This window comes from Typopeltis vanoorti, chromosome 7, assembly GCF_054136105.1.
Source record: "Typopeltis vanoorti isolate ZY-2024b chromosome 7, IOZ_Tvanoo_1.0, whole genome shotgun sequence".
In the NCBI taxonomy this organism is placed as follows: Eukaryota; Metazoa; Arthropoda; class Arachnida; order Uropygi; family Thelyphonidae; genus Typopeltis; species Typopeltis vanoorti.
In genome coordinates, this window is record NC_143555.1 from 136275237 (window position 1) to 136293853 (window position 18617).

Here is an 18617-nt window from a genome sequence, read left to right on the forward strand (position 1 = left end):
GATACTTCTAGCATTGGTATACAAACACAGCTCATTCCTAGATCTATAATAAGTTTCACAGATATCACTTATTAAATGTGACTTATATAACTAGATCCAGCATATTGACAAGAGTTTGTAATGTAGTCTATGTACTGGATCTCATTATATGCTTCAGAAATGTCAAGATGCTGGGCATGTATTTTTTTTTAGTAGAAATAGATTTGATGTACTGTGTATATTAAAATATGTATTTAGATAATGTAAAGAGTTTTATAAACAGGTGCAGGATGCCACTCACAAGCAAATAAGCCTACGTATGAAATTCTGTGCAAAACAGCATGTGAAAAGGTAATTACAAAATGTTTTTGAAACATTTTGATTATTGTTTTTGATTATTATATAAATATATATTAATGTCAGGTATATTAGTGTCATATATATACTTTGCATTCCTTTTAGTAGTGCTCTAATGTATTTGCTTCTGAGTTTTCTACTGTTTTATACGAACATGAAAAATGTTTGTCTTATGCATGAAGTTTGAAGAAAAATTAAAATAACTTTTTTTACATTTCATTTATTTACAGCATGTTAAAAGTTGGGGAATTTTTTTTTTTTAATATCTTGGAAGAGTGTCACGTTTGTAGCAGTGTTACTTTTGTTTCCTAGTGGTGAGAGACTAGTATTCTTTCAAGTATAAAGGATATTCTTTAACACATATAATACAGTATTTTGATGCGCCTCCAGATTCAGTTCATGAATTTGTTTCACTGTCCATTCTTCAGTAGAGAGGTGGGAAGTCCTATTTTCCATTTCTTATTGATTGAACTACTACTGCCAATAATCCTATCCTTACAATACAAACAGTTATTTGTGAAAAAGCTTTCACTCTGCAGATTATATTATCCTCAGATTATATGTCGCTTCTTACCCTTGTCACCACACATTTTGTAGCAATGATAAAAATAGGTGAATTCATGATTTAGGACAATGGTTCCTCAAACTGCATACCATGGTGCCCCAGGGCACTGCAGCAAACTATTATGCATTATTCTTTTTAATGGCTACAAAGATTTTTTTTTTTTTTTTAGGACACAAATACTTAGAGACCTCAATAAAGGTCGAAACTAGTCTGGGCAGTGGCCCTTCCCTTAATGCATAACATTATACATATCTGCAAGGAGATGTGTTTTGCATTATGGGAGATACTGAGATAGGAGTGTTGGTAGCTTGCTCCACCTTTGCATGGAGTTGCCCGGTGTTGTACCACTTTATCCCAGTCCTGAAGATACTTTCAGGCGCAAACTTTGTTTGCACACACTTGGATAAAGGATTAAACTAAATTTATTATAACACAAATACTTAGTTTAGACCTAATTACTTAATATGTGGAACTGTTAGGTACCTTTTGGCCTATAGGGGTGCCTTGAAAAAATTACAGGTACACTAAGGGTGCTGTGAAAACTTTGGGAAGCTCTGATTTTGGGTATAGAATTTTAAAAAATGCACCTTTTTCCTCCAGCACAGTGCAGTTTTTTCTTATACTTATTCCAAAAATGAGATTTTTTTTTTTTTTGTGACTCCCACTCATGAAAGATTTATTTGTAAACTTATAATAAATACGTTTGTACCATGGGCTAAGTATTTTTTTCTGTTTTTTTTATTGATTTTATATATATTTTTAAATTTATACATAGTCTGTACACCTTACTCTAGATAGCAAAGATGGAATTTTATCAAGCCACTTCATGTCTCCCATAAGTGGTGTAGTGATCTCACAGCAGGCAATGAAATTTATCTCTCATCTCAATACAATCACAAACATCCATGTCCAGTGGCATTTGAACCTGCAGCTTATTGGTTGGAGAGCAGATACACTAACCACTTAGCCAACCAGATTAGGCTGGCATGAATTACATGAATGTTTGGCTATATTTTATTCATATGAAAGGTTGGAAGTCTAAAGTATATCTTTTGGTATTATAGGAATCCTGTTTTAGAAATAAAACATGGTACTTTTTGAAGCCTCCAATAAGTAAGATGATGGCCTCACTCTAGGCCCTAAAAATCATCTTTCACATAGACATTCACAAATATCTGCCATTAGATTCAAACCTAGAGTTGTTGAGAGTGGAATGCTATAGTTCGCCCACCATTTCTAGATCCCTTCTTGGCTTTGTGTCAAGAATAATCGATTCATGCTGAAGGGGAGAAAGAAATGAAGGATGTACGAATTGGTCGCCAGCATGCGAAATCACGTGCTTTCTTGTCTGTCGCTGTACTAGTACTATCTTGATTTTTGTTGTTCTCTTTTTGCATTATTTTTTTATTATTAATTTGTATGATGAATCCAGTACAGTCAACAAGTTCTGTTGTTAAACGTTTTAGTAGCTCTTGCAAAAGAATATTGAATAATGTGCTGACATTCTGCGAAAAAGAATCGTCAGAAGGCCGTCTTCTTGTTCCCCTTTTTCAAGTCATAAGACGTGCAAGTGCAATTGCAGGGTCGACTGTTAAAAGAATTCATAGGGAATCAAAAGGTGTTCTCTTTTTGCATTATTTTTTTATTATTAATTTGTATGATGAATCCAGTACAGTCAACAAGTTCTGTTGTTAAACGTTTTAGTAGCTCTTGCAAAAGAATATTGAATAATGTGCTGACATTCTGCGAAAAAGAATCGTCAGAAGGCCGTCTTCTTGTTCCCCTTTTTCAAGTCATAAGACGTGCAAGTGCAATTGCAGGGTCGACTGTTAAAAGAATTCATAGGGAATCAAAAGGTGAAGGTAAGCCAAAATTTAAATCTCCTAAAAAAAAAATAAAAAAAAAAAGCGCCAGAGAAAGAAAACCATCGAAACCGTAGCTTTGAATAATTTTGATGTAGACGTTATAAGAAGAGCTATTCACGAATTTTACGTATTCGAGAAAAGAGTGCCAACTGTTCCGAAATTGATTCCTGTGCTTAAAGAAAAAATTTATTTTCCTTGGAAAAGAGAAACTTTAACGAAAATACTTCATGAAATCAGATTTTGTTTTAAAAAGTCCCAGAATAAAAGGAAACTTATCATGGAGCGAAGTGACATTGTTTTATGTAGAACGCAGTATTTGCATGTATTAACACTCTACGTACATTTTTCCAACTGTTATACAAGCAAAATAGTTACACTTTAAAAACAGCAATGTTCGTAAAAGAAAAGCTAAATTTTCCGACCTGTAATAATAAACAAACTGAGTTTGTTTATTATTACATCCTGGAAGACAGACTGATTACCCTATTATCGGAATGGATTCTCCTTTTTGTGACATGCGCAGTAGTTTTGAGAGACCTCAAATCGGTGGGTGAACTATATCAAGCTAGCAGCCAGTGGATTTACAAACTTGCATCAATTTTGTAAAACCCCCTTTAATATCTTAAAAGTTTCTATCATGTCCCCTTCTTTTCTGCCTATCAATTAAACTTTGTAACCCACAAACCTTCAACCTAACCTGGTAGGGAGTATTCCACAGACCTGTCACTATCTTGGTCGCTCGTCTCTGAATCCTTTTAACCACTTCCTGGTCCCCAAGAAACCCAGTTGAAATTTATCTCCCAAAGCTGTGCACAGTAGTCAAGATGTGGCTGAATCATAGCCTTATAATGTGGGATAATAACTTCCTTATTATCCCACTTGTTCCACTTCTTCCTTGTTAGTGTGTTTTTTCAACATCCAAGTAATTTGTTAGGGTGCTTAAGGGTCAAAGCTGTATAACTGAGAGGAGACCTCCACATAGCCTTTAAAGGAATGCGGAGAACCGACCAGGGCTTCTGACCTAATGTCCAATCCTCACCTTCTCGTGGTGCACCCTGTTGGGTATCTACTTTGATACTGAACGAACGAGGATGGGCTGGCAATTTGGGATTTAGCCGACCAAATTGTATTCTTATTGGTTAAACCAAAATAAAAAATGATGGTACAATATGACAAAATTTCATGCCGGCTGGGGCGTCGCCCGGTTAAACAAGGCCCCCGTTGTTTTCGCCAGGGAACCAGGGCGAACAGCGAAAAGTCAGCTACTGGAACAAATCTGAAAACAAACCCCAACTCAACATCACCAGAGTTAAAGATCGGTACTATCAACATAAGAAGCCTGAATGGCAAAGAAATGGAGCTAGCTGAGGAATTAGATAAGTACCAGATCGACATAATAGGGGTGACTGAAACAAAAAAGACCAAAACTGGTGAGATCTTTCTGAGCAATAAATACAAAATGTTATATTCAGGCAATGACAATCAAGGAAAAGAAGGAGTAGCCATAGTATTCAACACAAAATACGAGGCTAATCTTCTTGAATGGCAGTCAGTCTCAAGTAGAGTAATGTGGGCAAATATGAGAATGGGGAACTGGACAATGAGACTTATTTGTGCCTATGGTCCCACAGAAGGTTCTACTAAGGTAGAAGTGGAGGAATTTTTTGAGGCTTTAGAAAAAGCAACTGACACAATGAAAAAGGAAAAGTTGGTCCTTGTTGGGGATCTAAATAGTAGAGTAGGAAATGATTGTGAGACATACAAAAATATTTTGGGAAAATTTGGAGAAAAGAGCAAAGCTAATAATAATGGCAAATATCTGTTGGATTTCTGCTCAGGACATGGACTGGTTATTACTAACACCATGTTCCAACATAAAAATGTGCACAAATTCACATGGAGAGAAGAGGCTAGGAATAAGAAAAGTCTCATTGACTATGTTATTGTTGATAGTGATGTTTTCTCCCTGGTGCAGGACACCAGAGTGTACAGAGGATTTGAAATTGGAAGTGATCACTATTTAGTCTTGAGCAGGATGAAATTGAATTTCATATTGAAAAGAATAACATGTAAGAAAGTTTTAAAGCGAATAAAAGTTGAGCACCTCTCAGATGTGAACTGTAGACTAAAATACAGAAATATTATTGAAAAGAAAATGAAAGAGTTTGAGAACAGGAATCAAACCTTGGAGATTCAGTGGCAAACTCTGAAGGAAACATTGATTGATTCTGCAAGAGAGGCATGTGGTGAGGTTGTGTGCAAGGATAAAAAAATCAGAACTCCCTGGTGGACACAGGAAGTTAAAGAGGCAGTGAAGGAAAAGAAGAAAGCATATCAAAAGTTCCTGGCAAATAAGTCAGCTTTTACTCTTACAGAATACAGAGACAAATGTAAGAAAGCTAAACAGTGTGTAAAACTAGCTAAACAAAAGTCATGGGAGGACTTTGGCAAGAATATAGAAAATAAATATCAAGAAGGTGGCAAAATATTCTGGAGGTTGTTGAAGAAGCTTAGGAATGGAGGAAAGAGTGTTGTAAAAGGAATTAGAGATGATAAAGGTGAAATGAAAACAGGAGAAAAAGATATCCTTGAAGTATGGAGTAATTACTTTGAAAAACTGCTAAATGAAACAAGCAGTGATGACAGCACAGTGATAAAAAACACTGACCAGGTATGCAGTCAGGAATACATATCCATACTTGAAGTAGAAAAAGCCATCAAAGGCTTGAAATGTGGAAAGGCAGCAGGAGTAGATGATATTCGACCAGAAATGTTGAAGTATGGTGGTATAAGAGTCTTACAGTGGCTGCACTGCATAGTTCAGAAAGCCTGGACAGAGGGACGAATTCCCGATGATTGGAGTAGAGCTCTCATAGTACCCATATATAAAAAGGGAAATAAAACTGAATGTGAGAATTACAGAGGTATTTCCCTACTGAGTGTTCCTGGCAAGATCTATGCAAGTATACTTGAGAAACGGTTGAGAAGAATTGTGGAAGAAAAGCTTGGTGAAGAACAAGCTGGATTCAGGCCAAATAGAGGCTGTCAGGATCAGATCTTCACTTTACGACAAATAGTCGAGAAAGCATGGGAATATAACAAAGATCTGTATTTAAGTTTTGTCGATTTGGAAAAGGCATATGACAAGGTGCCAAGAGAGAAGCTATTCAATACACTGCAGTTATATGGTGTCAATGGGGCATTATATCAAGCAATACTTAGTCTTTATTTGAGTTGCGAGTCAGCAGTTAGAATTGAAGGAAGTACAGGAAGATGGTTTAATGTTAAATCTGGTGTGAGACAAGGATGTACATTATCCCCTCTGTTATTCATTATCTATATGGATCACATTATGAAGGAATGTGGTATTAAACCTGATATCAAAATTGGAGATGTTAATGTCAGCTCTTTGCTTTATGCGGATGATGTTATACTTCTAAATAAATCCGCTACAAGTCTGCAAGATTCTCTGACTAAATTGAATAGCTGTTGTAATAGATATGGTATGAAGGTCAGCAATAAAAAGACAAAGACAATGAAAATAGGCAGAATCATTGAAAATGTCAACTGTGTTGTGAATGGAGAACTTGTGGAACAAGTAAAACATTTCAGCTACTTAGGCACAATTTTTACTGAAGATGGTAAACTAAATATAGAAATAGACAACAGAATCAGCAAAGCTGGTATGGTGGGAAGTCAATTGAATAAATTCATATGGAATAAGAAAGAAATTAGTCGGAACACTAAATTAGCTGTATACAAGACTGTATTCAAACCAATTTTAACTTATGGATCTGAGAGCTGGTTTAGAAGTAAAACACTTGACCAAAGACTAGAGACCGCAGATATGAGAGTCCTGAGAAAGATTAGAGGCGTGAACAGATGGCATCAATGGCAATATCATATTAAAAATGAGGATATTAGGAAAGAACTTGACATTGTCAGCATCCAGGAATGCGTTAGCAGAGCTAATCTCAGATGGTATGGTCACTTAAATAGAATGGGAGAGGAAAGATTAGCAAAACAAGTGTTCTCTGCCAGGTTGGCAGGAAAACGACCCAGAGGAAGACCAAGATATAGGTGGATTGATACGGTACAAAGTGCCTTAGACGATAGAAATATAAGATCTGATAATGTTGGAGTCTTGACAAGTAACAGACTGATTTGGAGGAAAATTGTAGATAGGAAGTTAGTAATGATGTAATTTTTTCATGTAGTACTGTCATATCCTGTACACCCCTTGAGGGTACATGGCAGGAATTTGATGATGATGATGATGATGATGAAGTAATTTGTTGAGCTGTTTTACCAACTTTTTTAACCTTACAGTAGCAATCCTTTACTCCCTTGGAATCATTTCCCCATTATTATGATGATTATTATTATTTTACTGATCATAGCCTTATAAAGAGGGATAATAACTTCCTTATCTTTACTTGTTAATGTGTTTTTCAACATTCTTATTACACCATGATAGACTGATGGAATTGTTCATCACTCACTGCACAAAGACTTTTATTGAAAGAAATTCAGGTAATGACAAAGAAAGTGATTCTTCGGTGACATCCTGTCCTCTTCCATCTTGTGATTGACTGTTTAACAGTCGATCACAAGATGGGAGAGGACACAGGATGTCACTGAAAATTCACTTTCATGTTAGTTTTTTTACAATTTTTCAGCTTTATCGTTGTTCTAAAATCCTTCAACAATATCTCTGATAGGCTTCTGGTTCTATTTTTTGTGAAAGTCTTTTTTTTTTAATTCTTCATCTTCTAAAGTTCTCCTAATTTTAGGTACGGCATATATACTTTCTTTTGGTTTGTCCTTCTAAAATTTTTGGAAATATTGCAGTCATATACTGGAATGCATTATTTTGGTGCATTGCTTTAACAATTTTTATTTTTATGGTATGCAGCTGTGCTAGAAATGTTTTCATGGAGATAATTCTGCCTTATCTTATGCAAGAATGACACTTCATCTCTCTCTCTCTCTCTCTCTCTTTCCTCTTCTTTTGATAATACCCAAAAATCTTCACCTTAGTATCAGATATTTCTCCTTGAACTGACTTACAAATCTAGCTTACTCCTGACATGAGATCATCACATTCATAGTCCTCTGCATCCAAAAATCTAAGGATCCTTTTCTGCTCAAGGTATTATTCCTAATGATGTTAATTCTAAATCTGCTCTGCCTTAGAATAGTATGAGAGCCATTCAGCTAATTAGTGATCATTCTCTTGTTAACTTACTCCAGCTGCTATCTAATTGACATACTATTTCCACTTCTGCTGGTATTTTCATGGAGTATTGCTCCACTGGAAACTTGCTGGTCATTTCTTCTAACTCTATTCAGAAGAAATGAAACTAATTGCATTGAAACAGTCTTCCTCCATATAGGTTAACACATAAGGATCACAATCTCCAGATGTCCAAAAACATATCAATAGTTTCCATCTTTCTTCTTGACACTTGCCCACATACAACACTGATGTGTTATAGCTTTTGCAACCTCTCATGTGCTGTTTCATTAACAGCTCTATTTCTAGGTGTATTTATTTTGTAGGCAGAAGAATAAATGTAAAATGAAATTACAAAGATTAGGAATTTAAGCAGATATTGAATTAAACACAATAATTAATTTTGTTTCCACATGGAAGAAAAGTTTTATGGAATTAAAATTCTCACTTTAAGTTTCTCCATTGTTAGAGTAGAATGAAATTCTTACCTGATAAGACCAATGGAACTGCATTTTTTTATTTAGATTTAAATTGAAAGGACTTGTATAGGACATCACGTCCAGTTGAAAAACTGAGACGAGATGTCTGCTCATGTAGCGATACTTCTGCTGCGGTCTCCCATAGACTCCCATGTTAACAAAATAACCTTTGGAAGAGAAAGAGTCCGATTTTCAAAATGGGACAATTCAAAATATACCGATAAGCCCCAATATTCTCTGTTATAACTAAAAGGTAAGAAATTCCATGAAATTTTAGGTGTATTCAAGTCCTTTCAGTTTAAACCAAGATTATAATGATATTTGCTTGTAGCTCACTGTATTTGAATATGTTATCATCTCTCAGGAGTGATGATGAACATTCATTTGAATGTTAGTTGCAGTTCATTTTGCATAGGTATGTTGAAAAGTTTCAGATCAGTGTTTGAAAAATAATAATAATTATTATTATTATTATTATTATTTGTCTACTGGAACAAATCTGAAAGCACACCCCAACTCAACATCACCAGAGTTAAAGATCGGTACTATCAGCATAAGAAGCCTGAATGGCAAAGAAATGGAGCTAGCTGAAGAATTAGATAAGTACCAGATCGACATAATAGGGGTGACTGAAACAAAAAAACAAATACTGGTGAGATCTTTCTGAGCAATAAATACAAAATGTTATATTCAGAAAATGACAATCAAGGAAAATAAAGAGTAGCCATAGTATTCAACACAAAATATGAAGCTAATCTTCTTGAATGGCAGTCAGTCTCAAGTAGAGTGATGTGGGCAAATATCAAACTGGGGAATTGGACAATGAGACTTATTTGTGCCTATGGTCCCACAGAAGGTTCTACTAAGGTAGAAGTGGAGGAATTTTTTGATGCTTTAGAAAAAGCAACTGACACAATGAAAAAGGAAAAGTTGGTCCTTGTTGGGGATCTAAATAGCAGAGTAGGAAATGATTGTCAAACATACAACAATATTTAGGGAAAATTTGGAGAAAAGAGCAAAGCTAATAATAATGGCATATACCTGTTGGATTTCTGCTCAGGACATGGACTGGTTATTACTAACACCATATTCCAACATAAAAATGTGCACAAATTCACATGGAGAGAAGAGGTAAGGAATAAGAAAAGTCTCATTGACTATGTTATTGTTGATAGTGATATTTTCTCCCTGGTGCAGGACACTAGAGTGTACAGAGGATTTGAAATTGGAAGCAATCACTATTTAGTCTTGAGCAGGAAAAAATTGAATTTCATATTGAAAAGAATAACATATAAGAAAGTTTTAAAGCGAATAAAAGTTGAGCAGCTCTCAGATGTGAACTATAGACTAAAATACACAAATTATTGAAGAAAAAATGAAAGAGTTTGAGAACAGGAACCAAACCTTGGAGATTCAGTGGCAAGCCTTGACGAAAACCCTGATTGATTCAGCCAGAGAGGGATGTGGTGAGGTTGTCTGCAAGGATTGAAAAATCAGAACTCCATGGTGGACACAGGAAGTTAAAGAGGCAGTGAAGGAAAAGAAGAAAGCATATCAACAGCTCCTGGCAAATAAGTCAGCTTGTGCTCTTAGAGAATACAGAGACAAATGTAAGAAAGCGAAACACTGTGTAAAACTAGCTAAACAAAAGTCATGGGAGGACTTTCGCAAGAACATAGAAAATAAATATCAAGAAAGTGGTAAGATATTCTGGAGGTTGTTGAAGAAGCTTAGAAATGGAGGAAAGAGTGCTGTAAAAGAGTTAGAGATGATAAAGGTGACATGACAACAGGAAAAAACGATATCCTTGAATTATGGAGTAATTACCTCGAAAAATTGCTAAATTAAACAAGCAGTGATAGCACAGTGGTAAAAAACACTGAACAGGCAATCAGTCAGAAATACATATCCATACTTGAAGTAGAAAAATCCATCAAAAGCTTGAAATGTGGAAAGGCAGAAGGAGTAGATGATATTCAACCAGAAATGCTGAAGTATGGTGGTATAAAAGTCTTACAGTGACAGCACTGCATAGTTCAGAAAGCCTGGACAGAGGGACGAATTCCCGATGATTGGAGTAGAGCTCTAATAGTACCCATATATAAAAAGAGAAATAAAACTGAATGTGAGAATTACAGAGGTATTTCCCTACTGAGTGTTCCTGGCAAGATCTATGCAAGTATACTTGAGAAAGAGTTGAGAAGAATTGCAGAAGAAAAGTTGGTGAAGAACAAACTGGATTCAGACCAAATAGAGGCTGTCAGGATCAGATCTTCACTTTACGACAATTAGTTGAGAAAGCATGGGAATATAACAAAGATCTGTGTATTTAAGTTTTGTCGATTTGGAAAAGGCATATGATAAGGTGCCAAGAGAGAAGCTATTCAATACGCTGCAGTTATATGGTGTCAACGGGGCATTATATCAAGCAATACTTAGTCTTTATTTGAGTTGTAAGTCAGCAGTGAGAATTGAAGGAAGTACAGGAAGATGGTTTAATGTTAAATCTGGTGTGAGACAAGGATGTACATTATCCCCTCTGTTATTCATTATCTATATGGATAATATTATGAAGGAAAATTGTATTAAACATGATATCAGAATTGGAGATGTTAATGTCACCTGTTTGCTTTATGCTGACGATGTTATACTTTTCAATAAATCTGCTACAAGTTTGCAAGATTCCTTGACTAAATTGAATAATTGTTGTAATAGATATGGTATGAAGGTCAGCATTAAAAAGACAAAGACAATGAAAATAGGTAGAATTGTTGACAATGTCAACTGTGTTGTGAACAGGGAACCTGTGGAACGAGTAAAACATTTTAGCCACTTAGGCACGATTTTTAGTGAAGATGGTAAATTAAATATGGAAATAGACAACAGAATCAACAAAGCTGGTATGGTAGGAAGTCAATTGAATAAATTCATATGGAATAAGAGAGAAATTAGTCAGAACTCTAAATTAGCTGTATACAAGACAGTATTCAAACCAGTTTTAACTTATGGATCTGAGAGCTGGGTCAGAAGTAGAAACCGCAGATATGAGAGTCCTGAGAAAGATTAGAGGAGTAAACAGATGGCATCAATGGCAATATCATATTGAAAACGAGGATATTATGAAAGAACTTGACATTGTCTGCATCCAGGAATGCGTTAGCAGAGCTAATCTCAGGTGTTATGGTAACTTGAACAGAATGGGCGAGGAAAGATTAGCGAAACAAGTGTTCTCTGCCAGGTTGGCAGGAAAATGGCCCGGAGGAAGGCCATGATATAGGTGGATTGATACGGTACAAAGTGCCTTAGATGATAGAAATATAAGATCTGATAATGTTGGAGTCTTGACAAGTAACAGACTGATTAGGAGGAAAATTGTAGATAGGAAGTTAGTAATGATGTAAATTTTTCATGTAGTACTATCATATCCTGTACATGCCTTGAGGGTACATATCAGGAATTTGATGATGATGATTTGTCACCTCCAGGGAGTCCAAAGACTCATCGAGGGAGGCCATCTACTCTCTAACTCTGTCTGCACCACTCACAATCCACCAACTGACCATAACTACACCAACCCCATCTATCGCCAACCACTACTATTTCCACAGACAATCACAAACATCCATGCTCACGGTGGGATTCGAACATGCGGCCTTTTTGGCTGGGGAGCAAATACACTAACACTCAGCAAATAATCTAACACTTGGCCAGGCTGGCTGGCCAAGTGTTAGATTATTTTTGCCTATATTGTGAATATATATCTAATATTCTGTAGATATGAATTCATAATCCTGAATTATGAAGAATGTTATATTCTTCAGTACCTCAACAAGTTGCAACAGCAAATTTTCCCCAAAAAATTAACTCTACCAATTTTTTTTTTTTTTAAATCATGTTGATATCATTATTTCATAATGGTTTTCATAACTAATGCTGAAAAACATACACAGTTGTCATTTATTAGAGAAAAAAATGTTTATTGAACAGTAAGCAGTGATAGCATAATTTATTTCATAATATTTAACTTGAATGTACTTTCATAATTTTTTAAAGATACTATTTTTACATTTTTAGGGAGTAGCATTACTTAAACAAGGTTGTTCCGCTATAGAAATCGTAACACAAGTTATGGTAATTCTTGAGGTAGGTTAAAACTTTAAACTGGCTACTCATGAATAGATACATAAGGCTGAGACATTAAAATTACTGAATTGTTTTGGAATAGCATTTTCAGGTTTTAAGTTTCTTGGCTGTTTTTAATGCTACTGCTAAAAGGTTACAAGTAGAACAGAATAATCAAGCAATATTAAATGCTTCAACGATGATGTATGTGTGATTCAGTCTATGTGAAGATTGTTTTATGTTCCTCTTAATCATGAAAGTTTTTTTTTTTTTTTTTTTTTTTTAAGTTAATTTGAAAAAAAAAAAAAATTTTTTTTCATGAAATTAATTTTTGTCAAGCTTTATTCATTTTATATATTTTTTGTATTTTTTTATATAATCCAGTGTCCCTGCTCTAGAGTTCCAACATGAACCTTTTCAAGTCACTTCATGTACTCCACTAAGTGCAGTTGTGGTCTCACGTTGGATTATGAAATTCGTATCCCTAAATACAATCATATACATTCATGCCCAGAGCTGGATTTGAACCTGCAGCCTGTTGGTTGGAGAACAGATACACGAACTACTTCTCCACCCAAGCTGGCTATATCTAACATTATGAAATGTCTCCAAGTTCCTTAATGGCAAGACATTCATTGTAATTTCAAATGACTTAATAACTTTAACAGTACTGAAGTAATTGTAGTAATTCATTCTCTTCAGAGTTGAACATAATTCAGCTCATAATAACATAATAATGAAATAATAATAATAACAGAACATAATAATGAAAGAACATGTGATGGGAGAGAAATTAATTTATGCAGCTACTAATAGCGAATTACCTGAAACATCTTGTGATAGAGAGAAACAAAGGTGTGACAATGCTAGATCTGGTGATGGTGTCACATGATTTGTCCAAGACTGCATAAACACTCTCCCCAATAAGGAATAATGATCATCCCATTATAAGAGAAGGATGTCAGCAGTTTATGGAAAACAGCCAATGGGTGTCTTTGAGAAAAGTAGTTATCACACCTTATATAACACACTGTGGCTGTTAAATGGCGAATGAGTAACATTGTTAAGCAAGGGTTGCAAAAAAATAAAGTGTTGTGGAAGGAACTAAAGAGAAAGGTGATCAGCTGAAAAGAGTGACCAGTGAATAATGAAGATGGCAAAATCAGATTACAAGAGAAAATTAGCTGAGCAGGCCAAATGAAATCATTTTTCCTTTTACTATGTAGCAAGTAAAAGGGAGAATGATTATGAGAAGGTAACTTTAACGAATGCTAGTCATATAATGAGAAGGTGTTCGAAGCAGTAGTATTATTTTACTAGAAATTACTAGAAAGAAAGTACTAGAAATTATGCAGTCATCACTTTGCAAAAGTCTTTCATCCATATGGAAATATTGCTGTGACAGAGTGACTGATAGATAAATATCAAAAGTGGAATGCAAATGACTAGGGGCGTGCCATACCACATTGATCTCTGCATGGGCTTCTTTAACTTGTAAATTAATGATATAGTACTTTTTGTGGGAAATATCCACTAAGGTGTGTGTGGAACATTGCAAAAAACAAAAAAAAAATGTAGATTCATTTTGTTATTTATGCTACAATGAAAACGGGCTACAGAAATTGTTGACATAAAGGACTATTCATAACTGGATGTAACTGGACATTAAACATTAAATTATACTCAACAAGAAAAATTTTGTTTTCATCCTAATTTTCCCAAGTGTGTGCAAACAAATGTTTGTATGTGAAATATCATTGTGGCTAGGTTATTGTATATAAGAGTTATAGTTGCCCAAGTTTCCAGTTATGCACAACATGTGCCCCCCTCAGTTATATATATTGCTGCACAATATGGGAATAGATGACTTGTGGCAATCCTAAGAGATAACTGAATGGTAAAAATCATTTCATGTATTAGTAGCAAATATTGGTGGGTTAACAGTACTTTCCATATTAATCAAAAAAAAAAAAAATGCTGCTGCTATCTCTAAGTAGTAATAATATTTATTTTATTTATTTCATGTGCGAACTACAGAAAATGTAAGATCACACATTTAAATGATTAAAAGCATACTTTTAAAGAAATAGACATTAAAAGAATATGGATTAAAAGACAAAAATGCCACTTGCATGAAATGTTAAGTAAAAACTAAAATGTCAAATTTCACTCATCCAGTGACTAATATACTTTAAAGCTGTTTCATTACACTGCATTAAATCTTCTCGGATATATATATTATTAATATCTATTAAGCAGCATTGCAGAAGATGATCCATGGTTTGTGTTTCACCACATGAGCAGCTGTCATTGTCTGTGTAACCCATCTGGCCATATTCTGCTTTGATCTACCCATTCCAGAATGAAGTCTATTCAATGTCTTCCATCTTTGCTAGTCAAGATGTAAGCCAGAATGAAGAGATTCGTTTAAGTTCAGAGCCTCTGGAGATTGTTCTTGTCACATTGTTAACCTCGTAGCTTTTATGGAATCAACCAACAGTTCCAGTAAGTGAATAAAACTTTTCCTTAATCTTAGCCTCTTATGTACTGCAACATGTCCATACAAAGGATGCCGTTCATCATTTAGTTGTTGTTTCTGCTCATATCTACTCTCTGTAGTCCTTCTGATGTGAGGAGGTGCAATACCAGACTGAGTATAGATGGTCAATTTTTGTAGGCTTAAAGCAGCCGGTAATGTGCCGACATGTTTCATTAAGAACCTTATCAATAATTTTGACATGTGATGAACTTTCCCTAACAGGGCTAGCATACTCAACTGTCAAAAAGCAGAGATGTGCAGTAATTGTGGATTTGCACCCCACCAAGATGATGTTAATCAGTGCAGAATATTAAGTGTTTGAGTTTTAGCTGCTGTCTTCTCTATGTGTCGCTTATAATTTAGGGTCCTATCTAGTGTAACACCTAGGTAAGTTGGATTTGGATAATTGACCAGTTTCACACCATTCCATTCTATATTCAACTCTCTCCTCGCCTCCCTATTATTGAGATGAAAAAGACACATTTGGGTTTTACTGGGATTTGGTTTCAGTTGGTTTTCCTTATAGTAACCTGTAAGGGTTTCTAGCTCTAGCTCTGAGTTCAATGTCATCAAAGTATTTTGCTTGATAAGCTATTGCCCAGTCATCTGCATATAAGAAGGTTCTTGACCATGGGTTTATAGATTGGTCATTGTATATTGAAGAGGAGGGAAGATAGCACACTTCCCTGAGGTAGACCATTTTTCTGGATACCCCTCTACTCTTTTTTCCTTGAAAATCAACAAAGAATCTCTTGCTGAACAGCTGCGACCTAAATATTTGCACTAACCGATAGCTGTTTGTCATGCTGTAAATTTTGACTATAAGCTTTCTAAGATTTGTCATATGCTGCTGTCAAATCTATAAATACAGTTCCTGTTGCTACCCCCCCCCCCTCTTTCAAAGCCATCCTCAATAAACTGTGTTAAGTTTAATACTTGAGCCAGGCTTTCCTGCTACCGCATTTCATATCTAAGCTTTTAATTTGCTCTGCCCATTGTTGACTTCTTTTTTTTTCAAACAGCGCTGCTATAAGTTCCTCTCTTGCATCAATTGTTTCTGATGAAAATGGATCTTTATCTTCCTGGTCTAAATCCTGCCTGTTCTTTTATCAGCACTTTCTCTATTTCTGGACTTAGTCTATTCAAGATTAACCTCTCATACAGCTTCAGTGTTGTGCATAGGAGAGCTATAGGCCTGTAGCTCTTTGGATCCTCAGCAGGTTTACCCCAGTTTCAGGATAATGTTTGCCTCCATATGCTGGGTATTTTAGCAAATTTCCAACAAAAGTTGAAAAATTCTTACAATTACTCTGTTGCCTTTCTCCCAGATTCCTTAGTATCTCTTTCTGATATCATCTATACTGGCAGCTTTTCCTGGTTTTAAGGCTTTTAGAGCATTTTCTAGGTACTCTTTAGTAAATGGTGCTTCGAAGAGATTATTTTCTGAATCCCTATCTTTTTTAATATAATCTTTAGGTATTTTTCCTTTGGTACTTGGTTTACCATTCAGAGATAGCTGAGTTGCAATTTGGTTTGCATTTATATTAACTTCGGTTGCTGCTGTTGTGGGGTCACCAGATAAATTTTTTGAGTAAGAGCCAGGCTTTCCTGCTGCTGTGTTTCATATCTAAGCTTTTAATTTTCTCTGCCCATTGTTGACTTCTTTTTCAGACAGTGCTGCTATAAGTTCCTCTCCTGCATCAATTGTTTCTGATGAAAATGGATCTTTATCATATAGGTCACAATATCTTTCATTTATTTCCACGTTGTGCTCTGTAAAACCTGGATTGTAACATGTTCTACAATCTCTTGTGATGTGCCTAGTAGCAGACTCTCTAATGCCTTTGATGAACTTGCCATAATTTTCTGGTCTGGGTGAAATGTTGATCAGGTTTATGTCTAATTCTCTTGAGAACTGTTCCCAGTTAGCTTTTTTAAAATTAAAGCATCTTCTAAGTGGGATCTCCTTAAGTCGGACTGGTGGGAAAATTTGCAGCATTATTGGTCTATGTTGTGAACTTGGGATTGGTGCAAGTACCTGTTTAGTGCACAGATTAGCTATTCTATTAAATCGAAGGTCTGGGTTATAACCTCTTTTTCATCTTCTACTGTTAAATGATGATGGCTGTTTAGGATCCTGTATAAGATTCATTTGATTACTTTCAGCCCACTCTTCAACTCTCTCTCCATCCTCATCTGTTTCACTATAATCCCACTATGTGCTATGATTGTTAAAGTTGCCTATGATAATAGCAGATTTCCTTTGTGTCAAGTACTGGGACATTTCAAAAGCAAAGACTATGTTATTTTGGTTTGTGATTAGGCATCCTGTAACCTGGACCTCCTACCGAGTGAAGATAGCACTTCCATACTTTTTATGTCTCATCATCATCAAGGATTTAGGCCTAGCATGTCCTGTTCCATTCTTAGAAGTCATCATTTAAGAAGACGTCCTGATTTTCTTTTTCCTAATGGCTTGTACTTTAAGGCTTGTTTTGGTAATCTTTCTGTTTTCATTCTTTGAACGTGTTCCATCCATTTATGTTTATATTTTTTAATTTTTTCTATTCCTGGTTCTTGGTTTAATTCTTTCATAATTTCTTCATTTCTTTTGTGATCAAATAGGGTATACTTTGAAGTTTTTCTCATAAACTTCATTTCTGCTGTTGTTAATCTTTGTTTGTCTTTTTGTTTTATTGTCCAGATTTCGCTTCCATACATTAAGACTGGTAGGGCTAATGTATTGTATACTTTTAGTCTGGTTTGTTTTTGATCTAGGTTTGGTTTAAATATAGAGTTAATTACACCTGTTATTTTTAAATATTTTGCAATTTTTACATTTATATCTTTTTCATATGTGATCGTACATCCTAGGTAGTTAAATGAATTCACCTGTTCTAAGATCTTCTTATCTATTACTATTTTAGTTCTTGCTAGATCTTGTCCTTTAAAGGCCATAGTTTTTGATTTTTCTGTTGATATTATCATACCTTAATCTTCGGATATCTCATTTAGATCTAAAATAGCTTTCTGTAGTTTATCTTCAGAATTTGTAATTATTATTTGGTCGTTGACAAAGAGGAGAGTGTTTAAGTTTACTGTAGGAGAAAGTTTAATTCCTCGATGTAAATTTTTATTCCATTTTATTATTATTTCATTTAAGTAGATATTAAAAAGAGTTGCTGAGAGGGGACATCCCTGTTTGCACCCCTTGGTTTATCTCTCTCGTATATGATAGCTCGTGATATAATCTTATTTGTATTTGATTATTTTCATATATACTTGTGATAGCTTTTAGGATATTATTTGGTATTTGTTTTTCATTTAATATGTTAAATAATATGTTTCTTTTAACTTTGTCAAATGCTTTTTCAAAGTCAATAAATGCAATATGTGTTTCTAAATTGTATTCTCTTATTTTCTCTATTATTAATTTTAGGCAAAAGACCTGGTCTATACATGATCGTCCTTTTCT

General features: G+C 35.0%; 1 protein-coding gene across 3 annotated transcripts in view; it reads left to right on the top strand.

The window, feature by feature from the left end:
• Positions 1-18617, top strand: part of Tasp1 (Taspase 1) — a 164900-nt gene that overhangs the window by 36106 nt on the left and 110177 nt on the right. For all 3 annotated transcript variants that reach the window (XM_090395485.1, XM_090395488.1, XM_090395487.1), the window contains exons 3-4: positions 263-330; positions 12556-12624. In XM_090395485.1, the coding sequence (XP_090251611.1) occupies positions 263-330; positions 12556-12624 (137 nt within the window). The remainder of the gene's footprint in view (positions 1-262; positions 331-12555; positions 12625-18617) is intronic.